The 24,046-nt window shown below is 49.6% G+C and overlaps 1 protein-coding gene across 1 annotated transcript in view; it reads right to left on the bottom strand.

Moving 5' to 3' along the window:
- Positions 1-19,917, bottom strand: part of Lhx4 (LIM homeobox 4) — a 38,521-nt gene extending 18,604 nt beyond the window's left edge. Inside the window, exons 1-2 of the mRNA XM_050135410.1 lie at positions 19,842-19,917; positions 2,887-3,058 (exon numbers count right to left, since the gene is read on the bottom strand). Coding sequence (XP_049991367.1) covers positions 2,887-3,058; positions 19,842-19,917 — 248 coding nt within the window. The remainder of the gene's footprint in view (positions 1-2,886; positions 3,059-19,841) is intronic.
- Between the last annotated feature and the right edge of the window lie 4,129 nt (positions 19,918-24,046).

Genomic DNA, 24,046 nt, shown 5'->3' with positions numbered 1-24,046 from the left:
CCCACCTAGCTCCCTGGAACTGTGTCCTTCACTCCTTGGGAGAACCCCTTAGCTACCTATCAGGATGAAGGCCTCAGGATCAGGTAGGTATCCCCCAAAAGCACTACCTTTCAGATAGGAGTCTTCTAGCATCACGGCACCCTAGAAAGCCTGAGTCTGTCACCCACAGCCCCTGACAGACCCCTGGTGGCCCAGGGTAGCCTGAAGCTCCCCACATCCCAGGACGACCTTCAAGTCTTCCCTTTGTTTTACTGGATGCTGTATGAACCTCACAGCCGTCCACTCCACAGTCACTCTTGCTCTCTCAAACCACATCCATCAACAAGCCAGTTTCTCTGTGGCTTAGCCCCTGACACGCTGCTCACACCCTCCCCACTCTGCCACTCTGCCTACCCGGACATGGACCACTCTAGACAGTTACAGGTCACCTCTACCAGATGCCCTCAAAGCTGAAGGAGGGAGAATAGAAGAGGTGGGAGCAGCCCTGGCCCTGACAGAGGGTGCTCTAACAGCCATACCCTCCACATCAGGGCCAAGTACCCAGAAATAGTCACAAAAGCCCTAGTGTTATGTGGACTTGGTTATCCACTACCTTCTCCCCACTTGGGAGGCCAGTGTGCGCTCTGACCCAGAGAAAGGCTGGGTGCTTGCTCTTTTGCTGACAAGTCGCTAGTAAAAGATAGGACAGATACCACCAAACACCATCTGGGGTCACCAAACTGCTTCTACAACTCCGTTTTGCAAAATGACCCAGTGCACTGTGGATCTTCTATAGCAAGTGACATCAGAATTCTGCCATTTCCTAAGAAAGCAACAAAGCCCAGGGATGCTAAGAGATCTGTTTGATGGCTCCAGCACAGGAACCCCGCTCCCAAAGCAGGGAATTCACCTTGGATGCATTGTGCTTCAGTTGGGGAACTCCCGGGGCTCCCAGACTGGGCTCAGAAAGGCTCCCAAACCCCTGCTTTCCTCAGTCCCTGGCCCTAATACAAGGAGACCGGTTGAACACACGCTCTGGGAAGAACCTGCTTAACAAATGCAGCGCAACAGGATTCAGAATGCCTTCTGCATGGAGGGTGGCCTCCTAAGCCCCCAACCAACTCAGTAAATTACACCTCCTCATTCCTATGTATTAGTACCTCTCCCCTTGGGCTTGAAGATTTTTATCTCCTTTTAAGAAGAGAAGCTAAAGACCCAGAAAACAAAAACAAAAACAAAAGAAAAAACCTCAACTGTTACTAAGCAGGTCAGAAGTCAACTACTCCATAAGAAAAGTGTTGGGTTTACAACAACATCGCCCCCTGCTGCCTGTGGCCAGAATTACATCGCTCCCTGGTGGAAGGATAGCCAGGTCCTGCCCATGTGGCTCTCAGTTCCCACACTTTGCTGCTGAGAGAGTACACATTCCAAGGGCACACCACACTCTTGACTTGCAAACTTCACATCAAACTCAAGTGCGGCCGTGCACAGCAATAAAGTAGTTGCCTTGCCCCACGCTGTGGGCAAACAGATTATCCCAGGAACTCAGACCCACAGTGAGGGTCAGCAGAGCAGGTGAGCCCTATCTATCCCTGTCTCAGGGCAGGGTTATGCAGCAGCTGCCAGAGAAGACCACAGTGTTCTACCTCTGTTCCTTCAAAGAGCTCAGAGAAAGGATTTCCCCTGGCTCTGACCAGTGTCTTCCAGACTCCACACTGGAGAGCACACTGCAGTCCAACCGGCCAAGTGCTCACTGTGATTCCTTTGGCAGAATCTCCAGAGGTGTGATTTCTGACAGTCAAGTGTGACAAGACAAGAGGGAGCATTCCTGCCACGCCCCTAAGTTTGTCTTGGCAGCCCTTACTTGCATGGAAGCAGGTGACATTTGATGAGCTGTAATAAGGAGAAGGTTGCCCCTGAGCCCCAAACAGGCAGCCGACTCTAAAGTACCTCGGATAGGGAGTAAAGTTCTGACTGACAGCCTGCCTGCTCCCTCCCGGTCCTTCCCTGGGATAGGATCTACAGCATCGGTTTGTGCCCAGAAAGCCTCAGTCCCAGAATTGGGCAAGGCTTATAAATCAAGTCTCCTCACTGGACACTTGGAAGTTGCCAATCTTCCCCTCTGGTTAATGGCCTTGGCCTTCCATTCCCTGCACACAGCACCCCTCACAGAGCTAATGGCCTGCTTCAGCACTGAACCTGTGGCCAGCTCCCTCCCCACCAACCCTGACCCAGCTCCGCAGGCCTGCAGAACAAAGGAAATAATTATGGCTGTGTTTCTCAAGACACCAAGCAAAATATGGGGGTCGGGGGGAGAACTGTTTACCAAAGCCCTTGTAAACCCATTGTGGAATTTACTACCTGTTTCTCCAACCCAGCAACAGTCTTTGGGCAAGGGCTGGGTGTTTCTGAGGAAGATAAGACAGGCTCAAGAGGAAGGAGCTTGTCTGAATCAGCCCTGTGAGAGAAGGGGAAGGGAGAGGGTATGATCCAGGACTCCCGCTACCAGGAGCCGTTCCCTGAGCTTCCGTGGAGGGGTGGGTCACCCTTAAAGAGTCTAGTCATCCTGCCCAGAGGAGGAAGCAGCCTGGAATAGGTGCTGAAGCAGGAAGAGGACCACAAGGAAGCAGTGAATGAGGACTGGAAGACCTGGGACTCACTAAGACAGAAAGCACAGTTCCTCATGCAAAACCTGACCCATGCTCTCTGCTACACCCCCACTCTGAGGAGCCCCAGAGAGGCCAGATAGCCAATGGGGCTGAGAGGGGCCCTCAACAAAGGGCTTCAGCAGTATTCCTCCAACCCCTCAGGGGCCGAGACCCTGCAATCTCCCAATCTCCCACTGCCTGAGGGAAGGCCGGGCAGCCAAGAGAGGAGCTGAGGAGCGGTAGGCAGGTCGTGACTCACTTGAAGAAGTCCTCCTTGCAGTAGACGCTCCCGGCCCTGGAGAAGCACCTGTCGGCCAGCTGCATCTGGCAGTCTGCACACTTGAGACAGGAGCTGTGCCAGTGTCTGTCCAGGACCTTCAGGATGAACTTATCCAGGATGTGCTGGTTGCAGCCAGCACACTGTGGGATCTCTATGGAGAGAAGAGAGAGAGAGAGAGACAGTGAGAGCCTTCCATAGCCAGATCCTTCCCGGTCCTCATGGACCTGACTCCAGGCTGCCACATTTTCACTACGAGGCAGAAGCTGTATTGAAAACATCAGCCCAAAGCGAAGCATGTCTAGGCAGGGACTGAGGCCATCTGGCCTAAAAGGCAAACACTATCAGAAGTGGGGTAAAACCACAGTCCAGGCCTCGGGGTGTTCAAGGGAATCTCAGTATCTTCATGACCTGAAAACGACGCCATGACTGGCTCAAACTGTGTGTCCCCTGGTGATGTCCCCTCCCGTGCTTCAGGCAGGAGGCATAGATTGGCTTTCCAGCTTGGGTTCTGAGCCAGGGGTGGAATCCAGGGCCTCACACATACTAGGCAAGTCCTCTACCACTCAGCCACATCCCCAACCCCCAGCTTGTGTTTTTGGTTGATGGGAGTTCACCAGAGGTACTGAAAGAAACTTAAATTCAGAGCTGAGTCAAAAGGATGATGGCTGAGAAACAGACCTGCGTCATATTGGTGTGGGTCTTAGTAGAGGGAAGGAGGAGCTGTGGTTGGGATGCCCTCCACAATCATGGCAAAGGCAATGAGGTTCTGAGGGTGGGCATTAGCCCTAGAGGCAGTGAGCTGGCTCCTCCAAGCTGAAAGTCACTCCACACCTGGTAATGGACCACTCTCCGCTACAATGGCCAAAGTAGGTTCTGTTGCCTGAACTGATCTCTAATTGCCTCCCCATCCTTTTCCTCGGCGAGTAGCCTGGACCACTACTTCAAAGTCTATAAAATGATCAGGCTTCTACAGCTGGATGAAGAGTTGGATGTGCTAGTGTCTCCAGTTATTTTTCCCTATTCTCTCTCTCTCTCTCTCTCTCTCTCTCTCTCTCTCTCTCTCTCTCTCACACACACACACACACACACACACACACACACAGGAGGTAACAGATAGTAAGACTAAGCATCAGGGTCCTAACATTGACCCTCCCCTAGCCTCCTCTGGATAAGCAATCATAGGGTTCAGAACCATGAGTTTCCCTTATCTGCTACAATTATTTTTTGCTAATTGTCTGCACATAGTTACCCCCACTGGAAAGAGGGAGCCTCAGGGGCAGAAGTAGTGTTTCTCCCTCACCCACTAGCAGGTACCTGGCACTAGAGGACAGCTTCCCAAGGTTATCTACTGGTCAGCAACTGTTCCAACCCTCACTACCCACACTCCCTTGAACTGGCTCCTGGGTTCCCTCCATGCTACAACCACGTTGGCCAAAGTACCAAACCCAAATGGCTCGTGAATGCCCGTGTTTCTCTACTCACGTCATGTTCAAGAGAGGCATACAAACTTTAAATGCTAGCATGGGAAGGCATTGAGAAAAAACAACATATCAAAATCTTGATAACCACTGAGATTTCTCCTCACTCTCAGCGGAAAGTCTGCCATGGAGAATGCAAACAACAAACGCCAGGGAGGACATGTGTGGGGAGAGAGCCCTCTACACTGTTGATGGGAATATAAATACTGCAGCCACCGTGGAAAACACTGGGGCTGTCCCTAAGAACAGACGACCCGACGTGCCCGCGGTGCCATTCCTAAGTACATATCCTAAGGAAGCACCGACGGCATGCAATGGAGACACCTCCTGCGTAGCCATGGTTACCACAGCACCATCCACCATAGCTGAGTCGTGGGATAGACCTAGGTGTCCATCAACAGGTAAATGGATAAAGAAATTAGGGTATGGGGCTAAAGAGATTTCTTGAACAGTTAAGAGCACTTCCTGGTTTTTTAGAGGACCCAAGTTTGGTTCCCAGTACCTATATATCAGGAGGCTCTCAAACTGCCCATAACTCCAGTTTCAGGGGATCTAATACCCTCTTCCGGCCACTGTGGACACCTGTACACATGTAGTACACACACACACACAAATAAATAAATAAATAATATGAATCTAAAAGATAAAAGAAGACAGAGCTGAGTGTGGTGGTGCATGCCTTAAATCCCACCTCCCAAGAGACAAGAGAAGACAGGTCTCTGAGTTTGAGGCCAGCCTGAGCTACATGTTCCAGACTAGGTATAGCAGCATAGGGAGACACTGTCTCAAAAAGGGGTGCGTATATTTACACAATGGAGTGTTTATTCGTCACAAATAATGCAATTAGAACTGAGCAGATTCTAAATAAATTTTAAAAAAGAGGAGCTGGAGCAATGGCTCAGCAGTTAAGAGCTCACATAGGACCAGCGTTCTGTCCCCAGCCCACGTGTCTCACAACCATCCTTAACTCCAGTTTCAGAAGATCTAATACCCTCTTCTAACATCTTTAGGTACCAGCCAGGGACATGATGCACAGACATGCATTCAGACAGAATACTCATACAATACAATACAATTAGTAATGAATAATTAATTTTAATTATATGTATGTATAAAAAGCTCACAATGAAAGCCGGGCGGTGGTGGCGCACGCCTTTAATCCCAGCACTCGGGAGGCAGAGGCAGGTGGATCTCTATGACTTCGAGACCAGCCTGGTCTACAAGAGCTAGTTCCAGGACAGGCTCCAAAACCACAGAGAAACCCTGTCTCGAAAAACCAAAAAAAAAAAAAAAAAAAAAAAAAAAGCTCACAATGAAACTCATTATTATGATTATTATGTACAATTAATGTATGCTAAAAGAATCTCTTGCAAACAGCCATGTTCAGAGAAAGCTTTCCCGACTATCAAGACACTTACTTGAACTTGGGATATTTGCTAAACCTCCTCAGTAGTCCTGTAACAGCCAAGGGGCCGCCTTTTATCCAGTAAACTCCAATCTCAGCTGTCCCTTTCGGAGCCAGAGGAGCGCCAGGATTCAGTGACAATCAGATCTGCTAGGCTCTGCCTTACTCCTTGACTCCTTTCTCAAATACCAGAAGCACAAGGGAGGGACATGCAGGCGGACACTTGCTAATTGTCCCAGTTTGCATTATAGGATTTCTCTTTTCTTTCTGCTTCATTGATATTTTTTTCCAAGGCAGGAAGGTGACACCCACCTGTTAGCCCAGCACTTAGGAAGCTGAAGCAGGAATGAGAGCTTGAGAAATTAGGCTATATGGCAAGACCTTGTCTCAAACAAAATTGGTTTTCCTCTGTGAGAAAGGCATTTTTAACTGGTATGTACTTATGGAAGAGTTCTAATTGCCCATGGTAGTGACTTAACAAGAGCGAAGGGAAGGACACGGGGATAACGCGTGGATTCTAGAACCAGACTGCCCGAGTTTGAACCCTAGCCTTTTCAGCTTGAATAAATGAGCACTCTGCCTCAGCTCCTTACTTGGAAAAGTGGGGTGATGAGGCCAGTCCTGCCCCGCCCCCTACAGGATTACTGTGAGGAGAGGACGAGGGCGCACAGCTGATCTCCATGGGGGCACACTAAGGCATGGAAAATCCTGCCGTGTGTCTGTGGGGTTTATTTCTCCCACATAACCCACTACCCTCCAGTGCAGATGCAAGGAATGACCATCGTGGGGGCAACCCCGAAAAGCTTGAGGCATAGCTGCCTGCCCCACAGTATTCATCCAGCCACTCCTGTAGTCTCTCTCTGGGGCCACCAGGGAGTGCACCGCACCCCTCAAAAGGCGAGGGTGGGGGTCTGGGGAAGGCTTGGGAAAAGTGTGGGCTGGGAGAGACTGCAGGAGGCAAAGCCCTGTGTCCAATAGCCAGGTCAAGCCAAGCCTCCAGCAAGGGACAGTGGCCGCTTCTGTCCTGAAGTGGAAGGGTTGGGTTGGCGGTTAGCAGGGATGGCTGCTGTTGCATATCTGGCAGGGAGAAGCAGACAACTCAGAAGCCTTCCAGAACAAGTGAATCAAGGACAAAAGGTGCAGAGCCTGCGGAAACTGAACGAGGACCCTGAGGGCGGGTCACAGGGCAGTGGCCACTTGACTGCAGTGTCCCGCTGCACCAGCCACCTGCCACCGCTGGGCATGCGTCCTACTCAGCAGAGCAAGCCTAGGTCATGATGCCTCACCGCCTCACCAAGGACTTCTTTGTGGAACTGAGCAAGCTAGCGGCTGGATTCTGAGCCGGCTCTCTCTAGGCTTCCCAGGCCACAGGCTAATCCTACCCAATTGTTTGGTCTGTTCTCTGAGGAAGGATATGAATGTATTTCTCCTCCAACCTACCAATGCATGTGATGAGGGCGAGGATGTATGGCCATAAAATTTATTTCGAGCAAGATACCTAGCGGGAGACTTAATATGATGGGTATTCGAGAGCGACTACATTAGGGCTAATGTATGCAGGGGCCGCGCCGGAGCGGGAGCGCAGGCAGAGCTCAGCCGGGAGCACCAAAGGCTGACAGGATAGCAGGTTTTCAGCCAGGAGACCTCACAGCTGGTCAAGCTGGGACACCCAACTAGGGGTGGCCATGGGAGGCACGGGAACCAAACTAGACCTTGACTTCGGCACAAACGTAAGGTAGGGATTAAGGGCACATTTTATGTTCAAGAACCTCTCCAGATTGTATTCCAGCTGAGAGACATGACAGAGAAGGGGAGAATTTAAAGATAACTGAGGGGCAGTTGGAAAGACCCAGGGTGCACAACAGTAGGAATAGTAAAAGCAAGCAGGGATGGCCTGTGGTGGACTGTAGCAGGTCTCAGGACTTAACTCCACATTTAGACAACTAAATAGGGAGGAAGAAGTGTCTGCAGGGTCAGCAGTGTGCCCAGAGCCTATGGGCGGCGGGGTGAGACATGAGTCTAAGCCTGGCTGAACTCTTTAAGGCAGGCTAACCCGGGCCAGTGCTGAAGAAGACTGACCCCACCCCCACCGCTCTCCACCTTCCATTTCTAGACAGAAAATGGACTCTTGTGCTACCTAGCAAATGCAAATATTTGAGACACAAATTTAGGATTTGTGTCATCATGGGATGGATGCCTAATGTCCACAGGAGGTTTGGGAGCCAGAAAGACCCTGTCCATGAAAATCTCCTCAGCTGGAGGAGCTGGCTTCTTGATGGCACCTGTCAAGTTCAGACCCATCCCCCTTCTTCAGTAGGTGCTCGTCTGGGGACTCAGACCCATATTCTAGGCTACACAACCCCATTGAAAAATTTCAAACAGCTACAATGTCTTTTTGGTATATTGAATTATTATTGTTGTTATTATTGTATGTTTATGATTTGGAGAGCCTAACCAGGACAGAGGTCATGGAACCTTCCCACCAAGACAGAGCTACACACACCATTTTAGAGGCATGAGATTTTCCAGTTCTCTAGTAAGAGCAACGTCTGGCTAGTTTTAATAACATCACAAAGTCCTCCTTTGGAAATTGGAATTAAGAAGAGTCCTAGAATCACAAAAGACAGGTTTCTACCTGTAAATTCAACTCCCAGTAAGAGAAGTCATTTCATTTGAAGTGGGAGTTTTAATCCTAACCACACAGTAAGTGTCCTATAGTGATGGTCTCTGCAGACAGCAAACTCGGGCTTGGAAAGACAGCAGAAACTCTGGGAGAGCCAAAGAAGGAAACGGGGATGCTGAACCACACAGCAGAGCATCCCATGTTCTGCAGAGTGACATGGCTCAGGCATGGACTTAGGTCCAGCTGCATGTACACACAGGCACTGTAATCACCCATGCAGGCCTCCTTCCAGGCATCCACACCACGCTCATAGTCACACAGAGAAACCCAATCACAGATAAACAAAGGCACATCCTGTGACAACAGCCTTATCTGGCTGGATTCTGTCATTTTATAGAGGAGAAATGAAGGCAGAGACAGAGTCTCAAAACTGATGTTTACAGAGAGACTAGGATATAGATGAACCACTGGCCAAAGGTTTTACACACACACACACACACACACACACACATTTACAAATACTTAAAGATACGCACATATAATCCAGATGTGCACATGTACATGGGTGCAAACAGGGCACCTGCTTTGCACAAATATGCACACATGTGCAGCAATGCACACAATTATGCACATATACATAGGTCAAGGCATTGTCATTTTGGTAAAAAGCCAAGCCTGAAGAGAAGTTTGGTGGAAGAAAGCCACTACTGGACCGAGGGTGCTGTCCAGCAGGGCTGGCTGGGAGAGTGTGCAGGAATGACACAGGAAGCTCTGAGGGGGGAGGATCAAAACTCCTGAGTTTTGCTTTGTTTTTAAAAGCATTTAATGCTGTGTCAAGTTTGGACCTCCACATCCCTCGGTCTACCCTCTTGCTTAGAGACTGGAGCCAGACCTATATGCAGGTCCCAGGAATGAGCAAATAACTGACCTTCTCTGAGCTTCAGCTCCCTTCTGCATGAATGGGAGTGATAATATGGCACCTGTCTGTTATTGCCAGGTTTGATCACATGATCCCATGTGCCAACGAGCACAGAACAGCCAGCTCTACCATTGCCCAATAGTTGGTTCCCTCCTCCACGGCCTCATAGCCAGTCACCAACAAGGTGAGTTTACACACCTTGTACATCAAGATGGCTTCAGGACTGGGGCTGATTCTCAGAGTCGCAGAGCTTTTGTCTAGCATGTATGAGCTTCTGAGTTCAACCTCAGGTACTGTCAAGAAAAGAATGACTTCACATGCCACCATTTTCCCAATACACCTTTTTCTCTCCCTGGCTTCATAGCTCACTTAGAACTCTCCTCCTCCACACCCTGACTTTGGAAACATCCAGATGTCACCTTTCGAAATGTTGTCCCGGAGGATGGATAACAATGCAATTGCAAGACTTCCATCTCTTTGGGGACAGAGATATCTAGCAGGCTCCTCGTTGGAATGAGAGCAGATTTGCCCACCCTCGTGTGAATGGGGAAAACAGGGATGCACTCACTTTCCATTGTGAGTGCTCTAGTGAACATATGACGCTTCCAGCATGATTCTTAGGGACATCCATGCATGCAAAGGACCATAGAACCTTCCCTGGAACCCTCAGCTATTTCATTCAATCTATTCATCAAGAGTCTAGAAGACCCAGAGCCTGCCCTCAAAGCTCCTGAAGTATTTGCAGGAGGGCCAGGCCAGGCTTAGTTTTCAGATTGGTCCGACAGAAAGTGGGTTGCACTTTTAAGGGTCCAATTTCTCCATCAGGAGTTTCAGGAAGCTGGCAAGCGGAAGAGACCTGAAAAGATCTAATGTGGTCTATGGCAGATCAAGTCATCCATCCCGTCTTGTGATATCTAAAGAGCACTGCCATTTTCATCCCTACCTCTGGTTCTTTCCACTTCCAAGAAACTTCTCCCAAGGAATCAGAGGCCACCAGTAAACATTTCAGAGGGTATGTGTTCACTGGATCGATTTTCAGTCTTTGAAAAAAATGGTGTTTTCTATCTCTTTGGTCACAGAAAGTCAACAGGGTAGAGAGGGGAAATCACTAAGGAGACTACAACACACCCAGCAATGCCTTCTAAAATGTACTTAGGAAAGGGCACCTTTCTGGGGAAATGAATCGGTTTCAGATCTTCCCGGTGATTCCACAATGCTGCTGCAGGGCTCTGATGGATTTAAAACAGGTTAGTTTGTACTGATGGGGATAATGCCCGATTGACCAAGTCCTGGAGCCAGATTAACATTTGTGAAATCTGGACTTGCAGTCTTTATGGGGCATTGCTTTAACTGCCTTGTGCATGGGCAGAGTCCAGTTCCTCAGCATTGGGCTCGGCAGTCTGATGCCCAGAATGGGATTCCTCCTGGCTGCTGCCAAGACAGGGCTGTGTGGAAGATGCTTCTCCCCCCCTTCCCTGTTTGTAGACCTTGCAATGCTGTACTCACTCGGTTGGTCATCTTGGGACATCAAGCAGTGCTGTGAGTCTAGTCCATCAGAACTCCAGATCATCAGAAGGTCCTGAGAATACGGGTCTTCCCTAAGGGTAGGCACATACTTGGGAACTGAACCAGGGTAGGACCTTCTTTGTCTCCAGGACAGTTTCTGGGGCTGACTGAAGACCATGGACTCCACTGATAACACCAAGACCACCTCTCTCTAAGACTTTCTCCTCAAACTCTTGTATAGGTAACTCCATGGGAATAAGAAGTTGGTTGATGTAAGTTTCAAAAACTTCAATTTGTTTATTTAAGTTTCTTTACTAGCTTTTTTTAAACGGGCACACATTCGTACACAACTGAATTGTGCATACTCTCTTTTTGAAAATTTTCACTCCTGCCTTACGTGTAAAGAGGAGAAAACAATGGGCAGAGATTTTTAAGAACAAAGCAGAGAGCATTTCTTGTTTTTTTTGTTTTGTGTTGGTTTTGGTTTGTTTTGTTCTTTAATTCTGAGCTTGGGAAAATACAGTGTAGAAGCTCACTTGCTCACTCTGGGAATGGCCAGCTCTGAAGTGTCCCCGCAAGCTAAGACAGGACATACCAAGTGATAGCACACTTGGCCAGCTCACCCCTGAGTTCTGCAACATCTAAGTCTTCTAAGCATAGATCAGAGATAAAGCTATGTTGAAATTAAATTATAGTTTCCTGCTTGGACAATTGTCTCAAAAATAAACTTTCCAATTCAAAGGTGTCGCCATTATTGATGGCAATAAAATCTAATTTTCTGATCACATGCTCTCTTGTAAGTTGTCTGATAATTGTGGCTATAGAATCCAGGGCTGGTTTATTCAGCAACCTACAATGAGGAAGCCTCAGGGCCAGGGTTCTGTTATATGAGACAAACTGTAACTGGATGCATGTGGCATTCCCCACTTTTTCCTGACTCAACTCTTTGCTACTGAAGAGATTTAGTTAATTTTTATTGAGCAATTTATAGTTACTTTTTAATATTTTTATTTATTCTAGTGTGCTTTCAAGAGACACTAAAAACTTTCTAAAATGTCATAAAAGCCATGTGATTTTCATAACCTAGTTAAAATAATCTCAAAAACAGCATTACTAGAGGACAGAGTTATGATATTAATTATTCAAAAACAAAGGGAAAGGATGCACTGAACATCGTAATATTTTGTGGTGAGAGACAATGGACAAGTCACAAAAATGCTGGGAGAAAAAAATCCCCATTTAAAAATTGGCACCTCGTTTAAAGTAATCATATTCTCTAGATGAACGTATCTATTTTCATGCTTGAAATATATTAATCTACAAGCATCTTGTTAGCTAGTTCCTACATTGCCCCCTGGTTTGTTTCAAGGAATGTCTTCTCAACTGGAAGAGAGCTAGTCAGTCTCGGTGCCAGCAATGACCCACAATGGCGTCCTTTCCTTGGTTCCCTTCTATTCTTCCCAGCTCTCTTTCCCCGACAGATCTTATTTGGTTACCTGGCAGTCTGAGGTCTTTTTGAAAAATCTCTTTTGTTCTGTTTCTGCTTAGCCAGTTAAAAACAAAAACAAAAAAAACAAACAAAAAAAAAACCAAAACAAAACCTCCAAACAACAACAACAACAAAAAACAAACCCCAGCCACCCTTTTAATGAGCGAGTGAATTCAAAACGATTCTGGGGAGTCGGTTCAATGTTACCATTTTAAAGCTGTTATTTTGGTAATATTTTCATATGAATTCAGCAGCACACAACTGGAATGTCATGTGTATTTGCAGAGAAAAGATTATCTTCGAGAAGATAGACTGCTGTGGAATTAGTATCCTTCACTGGGATATAAAATATTCTGGCAACTGTAAATAAAACAGAAAAATACACTGAACAAACCCGTGGCTGTCTGGGAATGCTGTAGACACATCCCTATTTCTATTCCCCTTTCCCATCTAATCATTGCTAAATCTCCACACACTATTTTTCTGATGTCATATTCTGTAGCAATAGCCCATATGTTTGGCAGCCTCTCTCTCATAAGAAGAAACTTCCAATTAATTTGGCTGTGAAGTTTTGCTCTATTTGTCTATCCCCAGAACCAATCTTTTAACCCCCCAACATTATAATTAAAGCAAATTATAATTTAAGGGCATCTGGGGTGAGGTACTGCAGTAAAACATCTGTGGCTAGACCTCACTTGACAGAGGGAAGATAATAGGGAGTCTGGTCAAGAGAAATCTAGGAAAATAGCAGCAGAAGCGAGGGCTCACCTCACCCCACAGGATAACCATCCAGTCTGCCTCCAATACAGTTAACTCCAAGTATATTTTGTAAGGGAGAATCAATTTCAGTTTTGCCAATTAAGCCCACCCAACCTGGCTATCTATTACCACCAACGACCTCACAATGGTTGATACAGGCACGATTTTGATGATGGCCACTATGAAACTGAAAACTACCAAAACAAAAACAAACAAACAAATACTGTGTCTATTTGCAGCTGATTTCTTCTGCCACAGACGATGGTGGGAGCCAGCGCCAGGGCAGCTTCTGTCCTACATCTGGTACCTTGTGTTCTGTTGCCGATCCTGAGGACAGGAGCTGGGTCTCACCACCCTGGCAGCTGCTGGCACACCATCTCTAAGAAAACCCCTGTGCTGTGAATTCCAGCTCAATCCCACATTCCCACAAAGACTTCCCTAACAATGGGGAGGGGAATCACCTAGAGGAAAGATCTTAAAGCCAGCCTGGGCCCCGTCTGCACACACCTGTACTATGGGCATTGCCGGGAGAAAGGCAGGGGGAAGGGGAAGAAAATCATTGCAGAGGTAAAAAGGGGGGGGGGGGACAATCGAACCATCTCCACATCCTCATTGCCAACAGAATGCTCCTAGTGCCAACACACACACACACACACACACACACACACAGTGCAAGCTACGGGTCTCTCTAACCTTGGCTTTCCACAAAGTGAGTAACATCACCCATTGCTTCCTCCTCATCAGCTTCGTGCACACCAAGCTTCTCAGCTCTATTCTCGATAAATTTTCCTAATTGCAAGAAATGACACAAGGTCACTTCATCCAACCCCACCCATCCTCCCCCGTCCACAAGTCTTCAATTAGAAGGGCACACGCATTTCCCAGCCAGAGAAATCCACCAAATAGTCACTGTGTCAACCCCAAAATTGGAGTCTCAAAGGACATTTCTTAACGCAACAGAAAGTACCCTTAATCCCAGTTAATTAATTGCCCATTCCTGCAGAACTGCAAACGCCTGCCCTTGCTCCTGGCCTCCGCCTCTGCCGCACTGAGCGCTCTCCCGCTCTCCAGCTCGTCCGCTAATGCGGGTGGTAAGTAATCGCTAATTGACTGTGCCGTGGAGTGAAAGCGCACTAAAATCCAAAGCGAATGGGAAATTGGGACAATGCAAATATTTAGGACTTGAGGCTGTCTACACCTGGTCAGCGGGGTCATCAGGTCACTGTTCAAACACTGTCGCCCATGTTTTTGTCTACTCAATGGAAAGAAATTGCTTTGTGGGTTCCCTACCTCCCCCGTTTCCGCTTCACCTGCAAAAAGACTAGGTCTTAAAATAATACCGGAATTTGCTGTCAGATGGGGGACTCAACGACGTCTGGAGGGCTCCCGAATTCCTAATCCCCACCGTATTCAGCCCACATTCTTGCCTTAACCTCCGTTTTGCCAGGTTGGAGGTGGTCCAGGCAGGCTCGGCCGCGTGCCCTCCCTGACTTCCTGCGGTTTTATCCTTTGCCTGCTTCTTTCCTAATAATTCTTTATCATTTGTTGCACCTTCGGGTCTCTTTAGAACACGTTGCCCTTCTTATATAAAAGTAACTACATTTTTTTTTCTGTTAAAGTTCAGGCTAGGAAAAGGCGATCCTGGAGTAGTGCGGAATGAAATCTGTGCTGGTCTTAAGCCAGGTACCGCCTTCTGGAAACGTGTGTGTCACCCACGACCGGCGCGGGCTCGCTTTCACTGGCTTGGGATTACCAACTGGTCGGCCACAGACCGAGCATCACCTATTGTTCATCTACAGCCTTGCTTTCTCTCGAGGCTGCGGGGTTCCAGCCCTCTAAAGTCCCCAGCAAGGGGAGCGGAGACTCGAACCCTGCGGAAGGTGCGGGCTGTGCCACTCGGCTGCGGGCCGCCTTCCTGCTGCTCAAGAAAGCAGTGACTTTTAGAAGGCGAATAGCGCTTTTCGCTTTCCGAGGACGGGGACGCCCTGCCGGAGCTCCTGGCCGGCGCCGCGCTGGGGTTCTGTCTTTCCCAGAATTGGGCGCGAACTCGGCGCGGACAGTACAGGAGGTCACCGCGCTGCCTCTTCGGCGCGCCGCGCTCACTGTCGCTCGAGCACCTGCCGCTCCTTCCCTCGCGGACAGGGTCCCGGCCACAGCTCGGAAGCAAGAAGCGCGTCCCAGGCCCGGCCACCTTCTCGCCTGGGGTGCCAAAAGGAACCCAGAAGGGGAAGCACGCACGGAACCGAGGGTGGAGGCGCTTCCAGGCTCAGTAATCTCAGACGATCCCACCCTTGTCCCACTCAGGCCGGAGGCCACGACCTCGACCTCCACCTCGCTCTCCCGACTGCAAGTCCCCAAGGACAATCGTGGTGGCACCTGCCTGTACCGGCGAGTGTCCCCCAAACCCAGGGTACAAATCGAACTCACACTTTTAGGAGCACGCGCCGCCTGCAGGTGCGTGGGGGAGGAATCTAGCTCTGCCGCTCAAGCCACCCAAGCCCACGGTGCCCACGGGGCAGTGAGAGGTCACGAGGGTCGTGCTAATTGACCCAAACACGCCACTCCCGCTTAACACCACTGCAGCCAAGCAATTAACCAGTGTCTAATTAGAGCCGGATTTCTTGCCTCACTTTCTACTACGAAACTTCCCGGGACATTGAGGAACTGCCGACCGCAGACCTTTGCCCTCCACCCCTTCACTCTCTCCACCGCCACGTCCCTGATGAGGGTTAATCGTTAAATCTACAGCCGGGGCGGAAGGGGCCGCGTGACTTTCCAAATTTCCCTCAGCTCTCACCGCCGTCCGAAAAGGGACTGCCAGAGCCGGCTCGGCCACTCACGCTCTAGGACACCTGCTGTCCTTCCTAACTTAGATCTGCTGCGATCCCTCGGGTTTCTTCACATTTCCTTCCACTCCCAGGACTGGCCGAGGGCTGGACAGGGTTCAGTGGTTAGGGAAGACAAAACACGATCCCCCAGGCTTGAGGCGCTAGCGGGGATAACCAGCCTGAACAGCAAAAATAAATCAGGCTCCTCTTGAATGTTTGTTTGGTGAGAATGAAAGGGGTCTGTACCGCACTGTACCGGGCTGAAATTCGGTGTCGGAATCTGTTGACTTTCTCCCAAGTCTACATTCAATTTTCGGGGTCGGGTCTTCCTCCCACGGGCAAACAAAGCAGAAATGGAGCGGGGAGAGCTTTCCAGAGAAGTCCCGACCTGGAAAATGAGGTCCCTTACCCCAAGCCATCAATGGGGATAGTAAACGGGGGTAGGAGGGGTGGCAGTTGGATTCCGGACTAAACACGTTGGGGCAGTAAAGCTGTATACCTTGGTGAGTCTCTGGGGAGTGAGCGAAGGCAGTGGGGCCCTTCACTTAAGACCCTACGAAGTGTAGAAAAGTCGCCCCTTGCCATTGTTTGGCGAGTCTAGAGGGCTTACAGTCTTATTTCTGAAGAGAAGAAGGGAGCAGAGATGCTGCTTCTGATTTTACCACCGCGGCCACTCGGGACGTCTGGTTCCTTATCTTCTCAGGCAGCGGTTTCCCCACTTTCCCCGCCAGCAAACCCCGGATTACGGGTGTCCTTCGCCCTTTCCCTCGATGCCGAAAAAGACAAATTGGCACAGGGGTTGAAACCCGGGGCAATGGGCAGGCAAAGGCTCCATATGCATCTGAACTTTTCTAACTGTTCTTAGTGCGGGAAAGGGGCCAACGGGACCCAAATGTGTGGCGGTGGGAACTGAGCCAGGAAGCGCTCACTACACCTGAAGGCGCTGCCCGGGGCAGGTCTTGAGAACTCACCGGTACAGTCCCAAACCCATCAACACGGTCCCCAGAAAGACACCTACAGGGAACCTTTTCAAAAGGGTCCAGGAAAAGACCTCGCGGGTGTCATTAAAGGAACCGGAGGGTCACCCAACTTAAGGAGTGTTGGTTTGGAATTCCTAAGAAGGGGGAACTGGGACCAAGGGGAGATTTAAGCAAGACCCTACTTCTCTACCCCAGGTTACTTTGGGTATCACTGCCAGCCTTCTTTCTTCGGAATCTTTTGTAGCCAACCTCTGGACAGCCGCTGGTAGAGGCGCAGTCTATCAGAGAAGAGCGCAGGGGTGGCATCCCGCCCGAGAACATCTGAGCTGCGGGGCCAGGCAGGAACCTCTGTGGGAGTGAAGTACAAAGGGTGCCACTGTGCAAACAGGAGCCTACCTAGGTACTGGCCTGTGGCAGAGAAGGACGTAAGAGCAATAGTGTCTTGGGCAGACCCCGAAGGGGCAGAATTGTTACTTACTACTCCAGTGGAATACTTTCCCGAGGGGAATGTGCTTTTGGGGGGTGTCTCAAACAGACAGCCCCAACCCTGGATTTAAAGTCCTAAAATGTCCCTAGAGTCCTGGGCATCACAGGTACCTAGGTTAGGGATCTATACATTGTTGCCAAGTACTCAATTCACTGTGGTTCTGAGAGACGGAACTGTAGACAGCATCTGTGAGGAAGAAGCTCAACCCAAACTTGCTTGGTCTGCTGCAGGGTCCACCTGTGAAGAGGCTTTCTACGTTACATCTTTGCCAGGGCTTGAGAGAGCTCATAGACTTGGGGTTACCCTTATTTTCCCTGGCATGCCCAAGGACGGATCTCATATTCTTCCAGCATGATATCGTTAAACCCTACCATCCAAGGAAGATTAGGGTTGCTTCCCCTTCCCAAGTCACAGCTTAAAGCTGGTGGACAGATCTGCTTTGTGAGGCGAGATACTGGGCTGAGAGAAAAAAAAAAAGTCCTGAAGTCTTCAGGGATTGGACAGACTCTTCAGTCTTGACCGGTGCCTCCTACAATCTACCTCCTCTTTCTTCCACTGAACCCAAGAAAGACAAAAGGAAGGGCTGACCGCCCCCTCTTGGTTGGTTTTGCCTGTGGGAGCCACACTTCCTTTCTCTCTTCTGGCTCTCTCCCCGCTCTCTGTCCAGATCTTTTCTGTACCTCGTCAAGTTTTCCACAGTATAGGCCCAGACTCAGAGCCTTAGCGAAGGGTATGAAGCCAAGGTGATGGCCATGTCTTTTAGCAAAGCGGGTTCCTGACACTCAATATCCCTGAGCAAAGGGAACAAAAGTCAAGACAATCTAAATTTTGCACATGCCTAAAATGAGCCCTATCAGGAGAGCTCAGAATGCGGACAGGACGCGTGGACCTAAGTCATTAGCATACAGGTGCATTAAGTGGGGAAGGAGGGCGGGAGTCACGCCCACACATCCTTTCTCCCTTCACAGACCGCTCTTACTCCTGCAGCACAGCTACAAGTAGTTTCAGGACTTGAGCACCTTGACCAGGGCTCACCTTTCTGTTTGTGCAGGAGTTGTGCACGGTCTCCCTGTGTGGGCTGATGGAAGCTATCACCGATGCTGCCTACAGAATATTTTAACAGTAAATTTTCTAAGGTGCAGCGAACTTTGAAACTGTTTGCCAACAGGTGACAAAAAAAAAAAAAACTGTAAGCTACAATCGAGGAACAACCTAAAACAGGCTGAAATGGAGCTATCCCTTCCAGTTTCTTCTCCAAAACTTTCCAATAAAGCTCAAAACTCTGGCTGGACAGCCTGCCGCGAGCTCTGCTGGGACCGAACCTCTGCGATGGAGAGTCGGGGCACAGGAGGGCGCGCTGCTGTGCCCTAGTCATAGGTAGTCTCCATCCGCGATTGAGCCTGTGCTTAAACCCCTAGGCGGAAATCTCATGTAAACTCCAGTGAGGAAACCCTTCATCTCTCTAGAGTGGCCAGGGGTACCTAGCCCAACGCAGCTGTTGGTAGGTCAAGACGTAACCAGGAGCCCGCGAGCGCGCGCTAAGCTTGAGAACCTGTCAGGTCTCTGTACAGATTCCTTTTCTTTGGCTCTCTGTCTAGAAGTCAGAGGCACGGACAGATTCCCTCCCGGAAAATCTCTGCCATGCACTCACCCTTACATACAGAGAAACCTGGGGCGAGCAACCTGTCCGAACTTCTTGGCCCTTGCTAATTGCAGGCGCTGGAAGAAATCGAAACATCAAGCAAAGTGTCCTCACGTCTAAGTCTCTCCCTCTTCCAAACCCGCGCCTAGAAGACTGCGTACCGCCGCCTAAGCAAAGGCTGAACGCTCAGTCCACAACTTCGTTCCAGAGCTTCTGGCCGCTGCATTCCTCGGCTAGCTGGAATGTAAGGAGTGCGTTCGCTCAGAGAGCGGCCGCGACACAGGAGGCGGGTGCCTCGGGCAGCAACAGCTGGGGGACTTAACCAGGTGCTGAAACTACCAAAACCAAGTGTGTGGCAGGGGGCTTCTGCACAACCAGCCCCAGGGACCTGGGACTCTCCAACTTCCCGCCAGCTAGGGTGAAGTTGCACTAGCGGTTGAGAGCTTTGGCCATTACCGTGGGGGATAATCATTTGAGGGGGACCACTTTTGCCCTCGGGCCTGGCCTGTAGCACGAAACCTCTGTTGTCCCCAAACAGCATCTTCCCCAGGGTTCCCATAAAAGCAACCGGCCAAAGATGCTACTTTCTGTACCCTTAGACCCTCCACGAACAGTAACCGAGAAGCTTTTATATTCGATCCCAAACAGCCAACAGCCAAGCCTTTCAAATACTGACGGGTACCCCTGCTCTGTGACCGCCTCTGCGTCCCGACCCCTCCCGGTCAGTGCCACAAGCCGCGTCTGGCCTGCCCGAACCTGCTGAGGCTGTTAGCTGTCTTGTTATCAAATTAAATGAGCGAGAAAGGGGGATGTCTTACGTTGCATCGGCACACCGAGCATCTCCGGGAGCCCCTTGACAGCCCCCTCCGCGGGGACAGCCGCGCTCTGCATCATCTCGGAGCCAGAGGCAGCAAGTCGCAGTCTACTGAGATCTCTCGCTCTCTCCCTCTGGCTGGATTCGGAAATTTGAAAATAATAATAATAAACCCAACTAGGCCGCTGGAGTCACAGTGGAAGCCGAGTCCTCCGCCTCTCCGGGAGGACTCCACTGGCTGGCCGGCCCCCTCCCCCCGCCAGTCCTCAGGCTGTTTCAAATCCCTTTGATCTCGCTCTCCGGGGCTGGTGCACATCCCGGGTTGAGGAGATGCTGTTGCTGCAGCTCTGGCTTTTTTCCCCTCCTCCCTCCCCCGCCCTCTTGTCTCCCCCTCCCCCTCCACCCTTCGCGTGCCGGCTGCCCAGGAGGCCGCGGTCACCCAGGCATTTTGATTCATTCACACTGCAGGAGCGGCCGTGACGTCGCTCTCCGCAGGGAAGCCCGCCCTCCAGCTTGTCCTCCCAACCTGGCAGCCGGCTGCAGACCCTCGGCTGACCAGAGTCGGGGGCGTAGGGGGTGGGGAAGTCCAGTAGCCCCGAGTGCGTTCGGAGGCGCTGGAGGGCGGGGCCGCTCGCGGCGGGGCGGGGCTGGGCTTCGCAGCCCCTCCCCCACCCCGCCGTGCGGGCTCGCGCCCCCGTGTAAATACTGCGGCGGGCTGGGCCGGGGCAGCAGGTGGTCCCGGAGCTCGGCATCTGCGCCCCGCAGGTTTCTGCGGGGTTTCGGGGATTCCCGGCTAGTCCTCAGCATCCTTCCTGTAGGATTCAGGGGAGGGACGGGATGGGGTAGGGCCCCGCGGACCCTCGGTTGGAGCTCTGGGTTCCCGGCTTCTCCACCCGACCGAGCGTGTTCTGTAGCTGGAAGATTCCACACATCCTCCACTTTTTTTTTTCTTTTTCCTGGCCCATTCCTTTCCGGCCGGTACTAACCAGACCCTGCTCCCTCTCCCCCGCGTCCGGCTGAGGCTGGGCCAGGGACAGCCTGTACTCGGCCGGGAACGCGCGAGTCACGCAGCGGGCCGCCGCGGGGCCGGGTGCCGGAAGGCGACTTGGGCCGCGCCTGGAGGTGGCGGGGCACGCGGGTCTCCGTGGGCGCCCACTCTGGCCCCGGCCTCCGTCGCAGTTGGCATTCTCACTGCCCAGGGTCCAGTCCTAACCCCACCCTCCCCGCGGCAGGGCCTGGGTCTCCAGGCCGCTTCTACCCAGATCGGCCTTCTACTAGCTCCCAGAGACCGCGCAGCGGTGCCGGCTGCAACCGCGGGCGCTTTGAACGATTCCCGGCCACGTGTGCGCGGGGCAGAAGCGTGCACACGGCCCCCGGGGGCTGACCATCGAAAGGCGTGCGTTGCTATTATGTTTACAAGACATACGAACACACACCCGCGCACGCACACACACACACACACACACACACACACACATACACACACGAATGTGCGCGCTGAAAGCCAATTCTCCTATATTTATTCCCGGAGGAAATAAAGCAAGGATCAACGAAGTCTCTTCGAAGTCGCTAGCACTTTTCCAGCAATCGACGCCTCCTGACCGTGGGCGTGGGAACCCCACCGCGTCAGTCACCTCGACACCACCTTTTCTAATTTAGTATTTAGTTACCGGACTAGAAGTCAGATGGGTCTTTCCAGCCTAATGGGATCCCTCATGGGCCAGAACGGGGACTCATAATCTTCCTGGGAATTTTCTTTTAAAAAAACTATTGGTGTTTTAGGGTTGGTGCTTGAGGAGGAACGTAGAGCTGTAAGAGGAGGGCGTGGCTGTGCGTGCTACTCAGTCTCCAGTGACTTCTGTGGGTGCTGGCATTAACTAGTGTCCTGTCTTGCTGTCTCCACAAATTTAGAGAAAAACTGCAAGGGGGTGGGGAGGCAAAGCACCTGGTGATATTTTAAATGTTTACCAAAATGTTTTGTATAAACATGTACCTGGTAAATAAACGCGGTGAGATGCCAGCTTCTTTAGCAACCAACACAGGGAAAACAAAGCAGTGTGGTCCACACCCCTCCCCCTTTTTAAATCGGTTTGTTTGTTAAATGACCACCTGGGAGGAAATTGGGAATTATTTGGTAAGGGTGTTTGTAAGTAGTTCTCTCACGGATACTGCTGGTGTCTTTATGAACTCTTAATATCCGTTTGGAAAGAAATTTAGGGATATTTATCACATCCATAAAGTTTTCCTGTTTTTGAGTGTTTAATCCATAAAAGTAACCTAGAGTATTTTTAAAGGTTCATCATGAACATGTCTATGACAGCATGATAGTTGGGAAGGGAAAATGACCTAAATACCCAACAGAAGAAAATAACTTGGAAAAGTATCTTAAGTAATCGTTGAAATTAATTATAAAGTCCAGCAACATGGGAATGCTGTAACACCGGGTAAAAAGTTAATTAGAAAACTAGGCGTAACATCCATTGTTGGTCCGGGTGTGAAGAACATGGGGGGGGGAACCCTAGTGGAAATATAAATGTCTTCTAAGATCATTTTGACAATAGTTGTTTTGCACAGTTGGGGATAGAATGCAGGGTATTGCACCTGCTGGGAAGTAAGCATGGGCTCTACCATGGACCTATATCCCTAGCCTAGGGCAGGACGTACTCTAAAAATGCCATGCGTACAGAAATGTATTCAAAGAACATGATTAAGAATGTTATGGACACATAGTTACAAGCCATTTGCACTTTTAAAAATATTATATAGGGATTGAGAGTATAGCTCAGTCGTAGGTGGTAGAAGACACAGGATTTGATTTCCAGGAAAAGAAAAAAGAGGAAAGGAGGGGAGAAAGGAAGTGGAAGAAAGAGACACGGGGAGTGATTTATCCAACACTATAGGCTTATTGGATAAATTAAAGCAAACCGAATGCTAAGAAGTCACTAGAAATAATAAAAGAATACCTGGTAATGTAGAAAATGTTGGCTCTATATTAGAAAATGGGGAAAGAGATTATAAAGCAGTATGAATTTAAGAAATTTAAAAATCCTAACTATAAAAATATGCTAAAATATAAAAGTGATTATCTCTATAGCAGATAGTTTTTTATTCTTTTTGCCTTCTTAAAAGTTTTCTCAATAAGTGCATTACTTTACAAAGCAGGAAAAACTGATAAAATTGATTTTAAAAAACAGGGGGGAAACCAGAAAGAAATATATCAAAATACTATTCAAAAAGTGTTTTCAGAGTAGATTAGAGAAATATATATGAAACAATATTTTTACTTTATAGATTTTCTGTTATGTCGCTATATTTTTCCAGTAATATCATAAAGGATATCCTATGCAATAAATGAATACAACAAATATTCCTAACATGTACAGGATGTCATGTAACCAGGACTGACCATGCTCCTGCTATGCAGCTGAAAATGACTTTGAATTCTTGATCCTCTTGCCTCTCACCTTCTAAGTGCTGACTTTATAGATGCTCACCCCAATTCTTCAATCCACCCCCGCCTCTGAGACAGTGTCTCACTTTGCAGCCCAAGCTGGCCCAGAGTTACACTACGTAGCTTAGGCTAGTCTAGACTTGTGGAAATCCTCCTGCTTTCAGCCTTCTGTGTAATTATAATATAAAATTATACTTTAAGATGAGCAGTGTTGGCACATGCTTTAAATCCCAGCACTCAGGAGGCAGAGGCAGGTGGATCTCTGAGTTTGAGATGAGCTTGGTCTACAAAATGAGTACCAGGACAGCCAGGGTTACACAGGGGAACCCTGTCTCAAAACACCAACAATAAGTAAATAAAATAATATTTTAAATCATCCTCTACAACTCTCGTCCCCCTCTAGTAAGAACTGCCTGGGCACTGCCTACTGCTGGTTTGCAGGGTACTGGTCAGTCACTAAGGATAAAGAGTTCCAGTGCTGGGATAGGGATTGTCCTGTCCTGGCAGTGATGTAGGGAATGCCATTGTCATGTCTGTCCCTTGACAGAGATCTTGAACCTGTGGACAGCAGTCTCTCAATGCCGTCGGCACCCCCAAACCTACCCATAATGTACCTCAAGCTAATAAATACTCTCTCCCTGGGCATTTGTCCCTGGTGCGGGCTGGGTCTTGTTCCCAAGGTTATTGCATTTCACTTCCCTTGGGAGACCTCCGCTTTTGCATCTGCCAATAGGGAAACATTGGTTAAAAGCTTTCCT

Source organism: Alexandromys fortis, unplaced genomic scaffold, assembly GCF_014885135.2.
Source record: "Alexandromys fortis isolate MF-2015 unplaced genomic scaffold, M_Fortis_MF-2015_v1.1 scaffold_21, whole genome shotgun sequence".
NCBI lineage: Eukaryota > Metazoa > Chordata > Mammalia > Rodentia > Cricetidae > Alexandromys > Alexandromys fortis.
The sequence above is the reverse complement of the archived record's forward strand: the minus strand, read 5'-3'. Positions and strand labels throughout refer to the sequence as shown.